General features: G+C 45.8%; 1 protein-coding gene across 1 annotated transcript in view; it reads right to left on the reverse strand.

Annotated features, from left to right (window-relative positions):
- Positions 1–8,463: 8,463 nt before the first annotated feature.
- Positions 8,464–12,794, reverse strand: part of ppp2r5a (protein phosphatase 2, regulatory subunit B', alpha isoform) — a 69,774-nt gene continuing 65,443 nt past the window's right edge. The window contains exons 12-13 of the mRNA XM_028820561.2: positions 10,300–10,401; positions 8,464–9,383 (exon numbers count right to left, since the gene is read on the reverse strand). Of these exons, the coding sequence (XP_028676394.1) occupies positions 9,257–9,383; positions 10,300–10,401 (229 nt within the window). The 3' untranslated portion in view covers positions 8,464–9,256. The remainder of the gene's footprint in view (positions 9,384–10,299; positions 10,402–12,794) is intronic.

Genomic DNA, 12,794 nt, shown 5'->3' on the forward strand with positions numbered 1-12,794 from the left:
AATGGTGTGACATTTCTTTTAGACTCGGTGACGGTGCAGCGCAGTTCATGTCTCGGCCTGGTCTGTGTATTTTCAAAGGTGTGGATGATAATAATAATAATAATACATTTTATTTATATAGCACCTTTCCCATGCTCAAGGCACTTACAGAATATAATAAAGAACAGCAGCGTATACAGTATATAGCATTGTACAAACCAGATAAATAAATAAAGAAGATTAAGACAGTGAATTCTGAATGATGGGATAATTTATACAGGGACTCTGGAACTTGGCTCGGTGTGCTCTGTGACCTCCAAGATGCAGGCTCACACGTCAGGACAAATGTCACGATGGCTGCTGAGGAGGCTATAGGACCAACCATAGACGTAGAATTGCTAGATGCCTCATGACCAGCAGCATCGTACGTCAACGGTGCCGCCATATTGTGAGTGGCACTGCTGCAGAGTGAAGTAATTAATAATGTGCTGCTTGGGATTGTACAAACCGCTGTGCGCTTCAAACCAGATCACAGGGATTACATTGCATAGGTAAGGCTGAACTAATTGATTTGGTTATATTTGGCCATTAAAAAATCCCATTTTATAATCTTAACTTTAGCTACGCCAGGCTAAGCTAGTAAAGCAATGCATTTATGTGCTCAAGTGAGCCTCCAAACAACGTTTTGGATAAACGTATTTAGTCACTAACTATGTAGATTGTTGTTAGCTGTTAACATTTCCCAAAGAGATCCACCTCAGGAAGCAGTGGGAGGTCAGGTAGACCTTAGACGGGATTCTGAGAAAGCTGTCCTGTGATGTGTGCCATGCTAGTTTGGTAACAGATGCTGTACCGGCATCATATGATTAAAGCTGCCACTCGGTCACATTAAAAAAACAACGGAGGTCTGATGATTCCTTCTGAGGGTCCAGTCAAGGTGGTCAAAGTAGCTGAGCGTGTTATCTGACAGTCGACATTAGGATAAGCTGTCAGTGGATCTTTGATCACTCAGTTTGTTCGGATGAGATTGGCTCAGATGAAGGAGCACATCGAGGAAACACAATTTGAAATCGACGATCATCATTGTATGCTCATGTCTTTAGTTGTGTCCGTCTTCCACACTCTAAGGCTGCACCATATCACCGGACTGAATACTCGCAAATTACAGAGTGGCAACACACGGAAAAAGCTAAAACAGTTCTATTTCATGGATTTTAGATCCTATCCTGTAAATACTGAAGTAACCACATTGTGTGTGCGTGTGCGTGAGACAGAGAGATTGAGAGAAGGAGTGAAATGTTTTCAGAATTTTATTAAACCAATTTGTATACAATAAAATTGTTTCTTTTTGTCATTGAGTGGATCATTTCACTGTTAAAACAAAGGCCAGACAGCCAGTTGCAGTCTTACTATTTTGACTTTCAGACATTGGTCAAGTTTTCGTCTCAATAATTAATAATAATAATACATTTTATTTAATAGGCACCTTTCTTAGCACTCGAGGTCACCTTACAACAAAATTAAACAACATTACTAAAATTAAAACAAGAGAATGATAAATCAAAAAGCAATAATTAGCAAACAAACAAAGATAACTGGCAGTAACAGCGCAAAATTCACATTTGGTATGCCAGTTTGAAAAGATAAGTTTTGAGGGCAGTTTTAAAATGTGTTATTGAATGGAGCTGATGGATATGAGAGGGAAGAGAATTCCCGAGTTGAGGAGCACTAGGAGAGACGCTCGAGCTCCCAGAGGCCTGAGTTTGATGTGCGGTACAGAAAGTCGAGCAGCAGATGAGGATCTGAGTGAGCGAGAGGAGTGTCAGTCTGGAGGAGATCAGTGAGGTTGTGGAGAGCTTTAAATGTTAAGAGCGGCATTTAGTACTGTAATCGGTAGTTAACAGGGAGCCAGTGAAGCTGAGAGAGAATCGGTGTGATATGTTCAGTGGATTTACAACAGCAGGTTATTATCCTGGCAGCAGAATTTTGAAGAAGTTGTAAGCGATGGATACGTTTTTGTGGGATGCCAGGTAGAACAGCATGACAGTAATCTATACGTGAGGTGACTCGGGCATTAACTGATACTTCAGTACTGTGTTGGGTAAGAACAGGGCGAAGTCTAGAAATGTTTCAGAGATGGAAGAAGGCAGTCTGAGAAATGTTACTTATATGGGAGGAATTTAATAATAATAATAATTATTATTTAATTATTGCCATTATTAGTGTATAAATTGATATAAATAATTGCATTTAAATGATTCGCCAAAATCTGTTGTATGTAAGCGATACTGTTTTAAACATTGTTTTTTCATCAGAAAACCCGCTTTCCACGTCTACCTTTATTAATTTAAATGGCACTTATGCCACTCGCAAATGGCAGACGCGCTGACGTATCGTGTCGACTGGGCTACACAGTGAATGAATAGTCTATCTATATACGTCTATGGGACCAACAGGCTAGAGCTCCGGACCACATGCAGTCAACCTTTGTGCGAGAGGACCAGCGTGGCCTGTCCCTGTGCTTGTTAGGATGTTGTTATGGCAGGATGGCTTGTCAGCTCACTAGCGTCCTGCAGAACTGTCCTTTATCTTCCATTCTTCCCAGGATGCCATGACTTCCTTCCTCAGAAGTCTACTTGGTGGGCTGTGACTGCCACTGTGCCACCTTGATGGCACTCATGGCCCTGGCAATCACAAGCACTGCTGTGCTGATAGGGTCAGGCAGCATCGTTGTGTTCTCTGTAATCTTTCATAAATTGATGTGCGCTTAAAACTCCACGCAACTCCAGAATAGTCCAGCGATTTTTAAACCAGGGTCATGTCGCATTACTGGAGAGATGCTTGATGATGACTGTCATCGATACGCCATGGACAGACTACCACGTCACAGATGGTGTTCAGATGAATTAGCTGTGCGGCGACCAATCGCATTCTGCACACAGTTGCTGGCGTATCTTTGTTTTTTTTCCTTACTGAGAGTTAATTTCTTCAGACGTTGAAACTGTTCATCCTTTGTAAAGATTTAAATGGGTTTACTAATGAAAGTCCTGATCAAATGTCACCAGTACTGGATATAAATAAATTTAGCAGAAGACGAGAATAGACGGGTAACTTAGCAGAGCAGAGACTGCGCATTAAAAGCTTGAGCTGTGGGCTCAAATGCCAGTGGCGGGCACGCGGTCCGTGTGGAGGTTGTGTGTTCTTCTTGGGGATTTTTGTATTTTTTCCTGTAGGTTGTCCATTTTCTGGCATATTCTAAAGGTGTGTGACCCCAACGAAGGACTGGCGCCTCGTGCAGACCGCAGGCTCTGTGATGGACGGCCGTGAGTATACAAGTTTACTTTTCTTTCATGTTACGTAGAACATCACAGGAGTTATGACTGCTTTTATCAGCTTGTGCCATCCCTGACCTTCAGTAGGAAAAACGGGCACAGAAAATGGACGAATGGCTGTTGTGCAGGGCGCTGGGTCCTCATGACGTTTAGACGCCACTGCTGCACTTTCAGGCCCCGCCCCTCCCTGTGAGTAAGACATTTGATTGGCTCGTATCCCACATGTGACAGGGCTGGACAGTACAAAGTACAATTCTGGCAGGAGGGTGGCAGGTCACACCGGGCACCTTAAATGTATGAAGTGGGCTCCCGGGGTGGGCCAGTTTGTTCAAACAACTAAAAGAGAAAAATGCTGAAGGTTGACAGCTTTACACGTGTTGTCTGCAGGGTCATGGGGTCAATAAGCTCCTGCTGGCGTCCTTTTATTATTTTTTTTCTGTAAATAATTGAAATGCATTTTTATTTAACAACGGTGTATTTTTTGTTTAAACAAACTGCACGTCTTATTTAAACAATACAAGCCATCTCGCTACCAACAGCCACGGCCACCCCACCCACATCGTTTGATCTCCTTATTTCATCTGTATCTTGGCAGTGATGGGTGCAAAGCATGGACTCATAACGGAGTGGGACGTCGGTCCATCACAGGGTCCTCTCCATGATGTTCATCCACCTGAGCCCACCTATTCCTTTAAGGGTCACAGGAGCCTCCCTGCTTGTGGCCCATTTGCCCATCAGGACAGCCAAGTTGGGTCCCTGTCTCATCCATATACTTAAAAAGTGTGAAGGTTTCCCCTTGACCAAAAAAGGTCAATGTTAATTCTGAGATTGTTCAGGTAAGGAGGACACCATTTTCGAGGTGTAAGGCTGTTCTAGGGAGTGGGGCCTTGTTGGTTAGCGCGTCCATCACAATCTGACTACACGCGGTATACATGTCGCTAACGACCCTATAAACCCGTGTGACCACACTCAGCATACCGCCTCTAAGACCTGTGACCCCACCTCTGGCTGCCTGTCAAGCTTCTAGCCCTGCCAAGTCAGCTGTCACTCAACTGCTTCTCCCTGCCCCGCCCTCTGCCAATTAAACATATAAATCTCCTCCTCCATGCGGTTTACCTGTAATTTAGGTTGTATGCATTCTTCTTCTTCTTCTTCTTTCGGCTGCTCCCGTTAGGGGTTGCCACAGCGGATCATCTTCTTCCATATCTTACTGTCCTCGTCATCTTGTTCTGTTACACCCACCACCTACATGTCCTCTCTCACCACATCCATAAACCTTCTCTTAGACCTTCCTCTTCTCCTTTTCCCTGGCAGCTCTATCCTTAGCACTCTTCTACCAATATACCCAGCATCTCTCCTCTGCACATGTCCAAACCAACACAATCTCTCCTCTCTGACTCTGACTCCCAACTGTCCCACTTGAGCTGACCCTCTAATGTCCTCATTTCTAATCCTGTCCATCCTCGTCACACCCAATGCAAATCTTATCATCTTTAACTCTGTCTCCTGTGCCACCGTCTCCAACCCATATAACATAGCTGGTCTCAATACCGTCCTGTAGACCTTCCCTTTCACTCTCGCTGATATCCGTCGTCACAAATCACTCCTGACACTCTTCTTCACCCATTCCACCCTGCCTGCAATCTGTTCTTCACTTCTCTTCCACAATCCCCATTTTTCTGTACTGTTAATCCCAAAGTCCTCTACCTTCACCAACTCTACTCCCTCATCCTCATACACATGTATTCTGTCTTGGTGGTCCTACTGACCTTCATTCTTCTCTTATATCTCCACCTTTCCAGGGTCTCCTCAACCTGCTACAGATCACAATGTCATCAGCAAACATCACAGTCCACAGGGCCTTCTGTCTAATATCGTCTATCAACCTGTCCATCACCATTGCAAATAAGAAAGGGTTCAGAGCCGATCCCTGATGTAATCCCACCTCCGTCACTCCTACCGCAGACCTCACCACTGTCACACTTTCCCTTGTACATATCCTGTACAACTCTTACGTACTTCTCTGCCACTCCCGACTTCCTCATACAATATCACAGCTCCTCTCTTGTCACCCTGTCATATGCTTTCTCCAGGTCCACAAAGATGCAATGCAACTCCTTCTGGCCTTCTCTAAACTTCTCCATCAACATCCTCAGAGCAAACATCACATCTGTGGTGCTCTTTCTTGGCATGAAACCATCCTGCTGCTCACTGATCATCACCTCACTTCTTAACTAAGCTTCCACTACTCTTTCCCATAACTTCATGCTGTGGCTCATCAATTTTATCCCCCTGTAGTTACTGCAGTCCTGCACATCCCCCTTATTCTTAAATATCGGCCCACCAGTACACTTCTTCTCCACTCCTCCTCATCCTCTCACTTTTCAAGATTCCATTAAACAATCTGGTTAAAAACTCCACTGCCATTTCTCCTAAACACCTCCATGCTTCCACAGGTATGTCATCTGGACCAACGGCCTTTCCATTCTTCATCCTCTTCATCGCTGTCCTGACTTCCTCCTTGCTAATCCATTGCACTTCCTGATTCACTATCTACACATCATCCAACCTCTTCTCTCTCTCGTTCTCTTCATTCATCAGCCTCTCAAAGTACTCTTTCCATCTGCTCATCACACTCTCCTCGCTTGTGAGTACGTTTTCATCTTTATTCTTTATCACCCTAACCTGCTGCTCATCTTTCTCAGCTCGGCCCCTCTCTGTAGCCCACTGGTCCTTTTCTCCCTCCTTAGTGTCCAACCTCTCATACACCTCATCATACGCCTTTTCTTTAGCTGTCGCCACCTCTCTCTTTATCCTGCGCCTTATCTCCTTGTACTCTTGTCTACTTTCCGCATCTGTCTGACTATCTTGTTTCTTTTTCTTTGCTGTCCTCTTCCTCCGTATACTCTCCTGTATTTCCCCATTCCACCACCAGGTTTCCTTTTCCTTTCTTCCTCTTTCCAGATGTCACACCAAGCACCCTTCTTGCTGTCACCCTTATTACATCTGCTGTAGTTTCCCAGCTGTCTGGTGACTCTTCACTGCTACCCAGTGCCTGTCTCACCTCCTCCCTAAACTCAACCTGGCAGTCTTCCTTTTTCAACTTCCACCATTTGATCCTTGGCTCTGCCCTCACTCTCTTCCTCTTCTTGATCTCCAATGTCATCCTACAGACCATGCTGCTTAACTACACTTTCCCCTGACACCACTTTGCAGTCTTCAGTCTCCTTCAGATCAACTCTTCTTCATAGGATGACATCTACCTGTGTGCATCTTCCTCCACTCTTGTACGTCACCCTGTGTTCCTCCCTCTTCTAAAATACGTATTCACCACAGCCATATCCATCCTTTTGCCAAAATCCACTATCCTCTGACCTTCTTCATGCCTCTCCTTGACACCATACCTACCCATCACCTCCTCGTCTCCTCTGTTCCCTTCACCAACACGTCCATTGAAATCTGCTCCAATCACCACTTTCTGTCCCTTGGGTACACTGCTCATCACTTCATTCAACTCACTCCAGAAATCTTCTTTCTCATCCATTGCACACCCAACTTGCGGTGTATATGCACTAACAACATTCATCATCACACCTCCACTTTCCAGCTTTATAATCATCACTCTGTCTGACACTCTTGACATGCTGTTCCTTCAGAATAACTCCTACTCCATTTCTCCTCCCATCCACACCATGATAGAACAATTTGAACCCCCCTCCAATCCACCTGGCCTTACTCCCCTTCCATTTAGTTTCTTGCACACACAATATATCAACCTTCCTTCTCTTCATCATATCTGCCAACTCTCTCCCCTTGCCAGTCATACTGCCAACATTCAGTTTTTTGGCCAACAGTAGCCCAATTTCCGCCAGTACCCTGTTGGCTAACAGTACTGGTGGCGGTCGTTGTTAACCCGGGGCTCGACTAATCCGGTATGGTAATTTGTATGGTTGTCCGCATATTGATTTGGCAAAATTTTATACCGGACGCCCTTCCTGACGTAACCCTCCCCATTTATCCGGGTTTGGGACCAACACGAAGAAACACATTGGTTTGTGCATCCCCTGTGGTGGGTTTTTAGGTTGTATGCATTGGTGATGACAAATGTGTGCTGAGATTTCTTCAGATCAAGAAGTTCAGGTAGTTGTCCCTCATCCATCACGGTGCCTAGAACGTGGCGACATGTGATGTGCTGATTGGCCCATGCGAGTCTGTATGTGTAACAATTAAATAAAATTAGCGCTCTATCAGCTTAGTGCACACACCTCTAGGATGTGAGAGGAAACCTGACTGTTCTGTGTGATGTGCAAATGAGGGCGAGAAGAACCAAAGGACCCAACCGGCCCACCCCATTTAATGACAGAGGTGTAAAAATCAGCACACTGTAGCACAATAGAAATCGGGCGTAACCGTTGCCTTCCTCAAATCGTTTGGCATTCTAGAGCATGTCTGGGTCGGGGAGTCCATCATGCATGACGGCATTCCTCAGTCTGGGAGCTCTCGAATTTATGTCATTGCGACTGGAAGAGGCATGGGGGCATAGCTTAGGTGCCCTCAAAGGACAGCTTCTTGGAGCTATGGAATAGGCGACAATCAGTACTGCTAACGGTGACACTGGGGTATTCCATATCGTGGCCGAGTTTGGACGGTGATCCTCAAGTGTCCGTGCGTGACACCTGCTAAAACAAGTCCATTGTACACAGCTGGGCCTACATTTGAACCCAGAGCCCGGGCTGCTGCTGAACACACCAGAAGAGTTGATTTGTCAAACCTGCTTAATCCAATTCCGGGCCTACCTTGGCGTTACTGAGCACAAAGTGTGTGCGAGGAACCTCAAGTCATGTCCATCCCTGGCTAACCCTAACCCACTGTCGTTGAACTCGCTTAATCCAGTTCAGGCTTGTGAGTCCCTGACCCGATGCCACCAGCATGAAATGTCAGGAATCGAGCCTGGATGGGCTGACAGCTCACAGAGGCAAAGTCACAAAAGACGGACCCAGGGAGAACATGACGTTGGAGCTGTGAGGGCACAGCGTGATCCCGAGCCCCCCGACACGCCACAGTTTGGTGAATCCTTCACTTGACCAGCCAACACTCCCAATTTGATGGCCTTTTCTGTCAGAAAAAGATGACAAATAAACTGATGCAGAAGTTAAAAACATAAATTTGTTTTTATTTGTGTTCCAAACCCCACAGGAGGTCTTTCATTACAAACATTTTGCACAAAATTGTGAGTTAACAGATTGGAATGGTGCTGTGATGAAATGTTTAAGAGAGAGACTTGATCAAGGAGGAAGATGTAAAAAACGAAAAAAAAAAAGGCAAACTCCCCCCATTTTTATCTTCCCGTAGTGTCGAGATTCCCAGGTGATTGTTTACGCCGAACAGCTCAAAGAGGCCCACCTTTACGTCGTGATCCACACCGGCTATCGATGGCAGCACGCATGTCAAACACTTCACGATCACAAAAAGAACTCGGCCTGAAAATAAATAATGAAGAAGAGGGGGGCCTAAAAGGAGCGAATCTCGGATCTTCTGCCCTTCCTCGGCCTTTCGTCGAGGTCTTTGACGGCCCAGCGCAGGCGCGTTGAGGTCCCAAATCGTCCGCTCGGCTTCTTTAGCAAAGCAACTCAAAAGTGAAGGAACAAATCAGTGATTAGACAAAAGTCACAAACATCCTGTGGCCACGCTGTCACATTCAAAAAATAATCTTCATTTCACATAATCTTATTTATAGGTTGCCAAAAATAGTCCACTTTCAATATATAATTTTATATATATATTTATATGTATGTATACTTTTCACCTATTGGAGTTTGTTGTTTTTTTTTTTTTTTTTTTTTTTTTTTTATATATATATATTTTTTTTTCCACACATTTTAAAAATAAGAGTAGAAAACAGATGCCCATCCAGCAGACGTTCTGGTGCTCTTGTGGTTCCTTTGTCATTTGGCACTCGAGTTGTTGTTGTGGACGTTCGGCCCGCCGCGGCTTTGATTTTGCGCCTCCTTTATCCTGAGCTCTTCCAGTTTCATCCACAGTTCCTCTCGCTCCTGCTCCTTCTTCTTCTCCCTGTTAGTGGTAAAAGCAGCCTGGTGTTAGAACATCACACCTGAGCCCAGCAAGCCTCACCATAGGCTTTAAAAGTCCGCACAGTCCCACAATGCACCACACCTTACTTCCTCCACATGTCTGCGTTTCTAATGTTTGTGTCTATTTTGTCCTTGGCAGGTTTCCTGCTCCAGACCAGCGGCCTTCAACATTTCACACAAGTGGAAACGAACATCTGAATCTGAAAACCACGTAAGTAGGAGCGGACGGAATTCACTTAAGGACGCTGACATCGGGCCCCTGGACTTGAGAGACAAATCGTAACACAAAAGGCGTTTCCATGGTTGTGATGAGCGAGCCTTTTGTCCTGCTCTGGGTTCTCTCGACGCTACATGCTGCCGTCTGGGGACAAGTAAGCCAGGTGCTCGACTTCTTTGCTGACTTTGACATGTGAGGACTTCTTCCTCAGGTCTTCGTATCTCACTGTGAGCCTGGTGTGCTGGTCAGTTACAAGCTTGTCTTGGGTGGGCTCTCCAGCACAATGAGGCCTTCTGGGGAACATACACTTGGTGGAAGCCGTGGCCTCATTGGGCTGGAGAACTCACACGAGAGTGCAAATGTCAGCCTTGGCAAGCGCAAAATCAATATCATCATCCTCGCTATTGTCCTTACTGTGTTTTTGTGCTCGTAGTATCCGTGTGTTTAACTTGCAAGCTTAATACGTGCAAATTGAACTGAGTTTCCATTGTCTGGGATGCCCTCTGGCTCTTCTCCTGCCCTGTCCTGAAAAGGCCTGACTTCATCCCAGCAAAATGACAAAACGTTTATAGGGGCTGAATACAGCAGGATGATTAACCATAGACTGTGTCGGACCAAAACATCAAACGGCTCACGGAATGACAAGTGTTAGGACGCGTCAGATTTGTCAACACATTACCGTTGGCGTTCGGCCTTGTAGGAGGCGGTCAACTCATCAAACAGCGTGCTGTTCATTTCCATTAACGTCTTGAGCACGTTGTAAACCAGGGCTACGATTGTGCTGAAAAGAAAGAAAGAAAGAAAGAAAGAACATGACATTATGTGTTTGTCACACTGGTCCCTCATGACACTGCGGTTTACTTCTGCCCATCGCCCAAGCTGGCCCTGCACTCTCCTGATATTTGTGGTGATCGACACCCACCATGAAGTGCCCACCGGTCAACATCAGGCCTGGCTTAGAGCAGAACCCAAAAATATGAATGCAGTTAAGGGGTAAGCAGCGTCCCCTAGGGGCAGAAGTTCAAATAGCTCTGCTCACAAGAGGTGATCCTAAGATTGGCCAGCAGATCAGTGCATTGGCGGCGGCAGCTCTACAGACTTTGGATGGGCTATGGAGGTAAAGCGGGAGCGTAGTGTACTGACAAATGGTATATTAGTGCTGATCTGTGACATTCTCTACTGTTTTAACTCACACAACTACTGTCACCCTCTTAGGTCTGAGACTCCTCATTTTATTATATTAACTGATGATGCTGAAAAGACCTCGGTTTGAATGGCACTGTGACTCCTTAGCAGTACTGGTCGTCCTGTTATCGTCACCTCTGCCTCGCTCCCTCCATCCATTTTGTGAAGCTGCTCGTTCTACTTCAAGTTCAGGGGGAGTCGGTGTTTATTTCTGCTGCAACAGCCAAAGCCCATCGCGGCCGTGATGTACGTCCATCTCAGTGCACGTAGCCATACTCCTTCACGAAAGGCCAGTTAAACTAACAGGGAGGTAAGAGGAACTGGGGCGGTGAGCAGGCAAACGCCAGATGCGGTGGGCATTGAACCAAGGGGTACCTACGCCTGTATACTGGCCAAAAAAAAAACAAAAACATGAATATATAATACTGGTGTCGCTAATTTTAGAATATCAGGGAGATGTCGTCAGTGACCTTTGGGTCAGTCGCACTCGCCCAGGCAGTCCAGCTGTGCTCACTGAAAGGAGGTGCATTGAAGAAGCTCTCGGCCCCCACAGATCTTCATGGCAGCCCCACTTAAGGATGTGCCCGTGATGCTGTGGCCTGCTAAGCTGTTGTAGACTACAGTGAAAGGTCATTTCGTGGGCCGCTCCTGTCGAAGTTCTAAAGGTTTCATCCGTGAACATTTCATTACAAAAACAGCCTCAAAGACGATGAATCAGCTTAAGGAATAGTAACGTCTGCGCCTCGGCCAACCCACAGCACTTCAAATGACATTCTGCATCACAGGTGTCACCCCAGGTAGGCACATCTGTCCTTTATGTCTGGCCAATCTTTTAACTGCATAGCACTCTGGGTAATATTCTTAAAGTGCTACGAGTTCATACACCAGAACGCCACTTTTAAGACACTAATACACGGACACACAATCTCCTTTCCCTTCTACGTGCACAGATTCGCCGGTTTTTGAAAGGACGTTTTACTTTTAAATGTGTTATCCATCGCCTTTTAGTAGATTGGAAGAGCGCCTTTTTTGTTTTATCGTAATCCATACCTCAGTCAGTTCATTGCCCAGTCCTGGTCTAATGTCACAAGTGTTCTAGGCGACTACTTGGGATCCCCAACCCTAGAGGGGGTCAGTAGACTATATGCACACAGTAGTGCCGACATCTCGGCCTGCTCAGTCACTTTCGTTGGCCTTTTTGTTTAGCGTCGAGGATGTCTGAGAACAAGAAGTTTTAAGCTTCAGCGCGCAGATAACTCTACAGCTGAACGTTGCTGTGTACCTTTATGTCGAGTATCCAGTAAGTACAACAAGGTACTTAAATTTTAGTGCATTTTCCTCCGATGCGGAAACCCAATCTAAATGGATCATCGCTATCCACAGAGAGAGAGAAGAGAGCGCTTTACGGTCAGTCCCCGTACTCGAGTTTGTAGCTGCCATTGTAAAGAAAGGATTTTTGCAAGCCAGGGTCTGAGACAGGGCGACGACTGTTGAAAAAGAGCGCGCTCCCTACATTGTTTGAGTGGAACAATTTCTCCATTCCACTTTCAAGACCAGGGGAAAAAGCAACTGTCAGAGGATAACACACCAGGCGAGGACGAGGATGATGATAAAATCCTCAAGGACCATGACTACGCTCGGCTCCAGATCCAGCAGTTGTCGACCTAGCACTTGATGAAAACACGTCTCTCAGAGAGGAGATCCTCCAGCTGATGAAGTGGCGGTTTGCCATTCGCCGTTTTGCCGGCTCAGACAGACACATTCGCATTTTCACAAGGTAGGATGTCCAGTAGACTCGTGGTGTTGTGTATTGTAGCATTGGGGCCGAACGACACAAGGGATGGATTCTCTGCTGTCTGTGTGGCTGTCTATCCTTAAAAGGTCTGCTTACCTTTTGCCGCTCTAGTTGGTAAAGCGCATGTGACTCTGCAGAGTTGCCATTTTTATTGATTCTCTAACGTCTGCTCATTGTTTTGGGGACTCCTCCTT

The sequence above is a fragment of the Erpetoichthys calabaricus genome, chromosome 15 (genome assembly GCF_900747795.2).
Source record: "Erpetoichthys calabaricus chromosome 15, fErpCal1.3, whole genome shotgun sequence".
Lineage (NCBI taxonomy): Eukaryota > Metazoa > Chordata > Cladistia > Polypteriformes > Polypteridae > Erpetoichthys > Erpetoichthys calabaricus.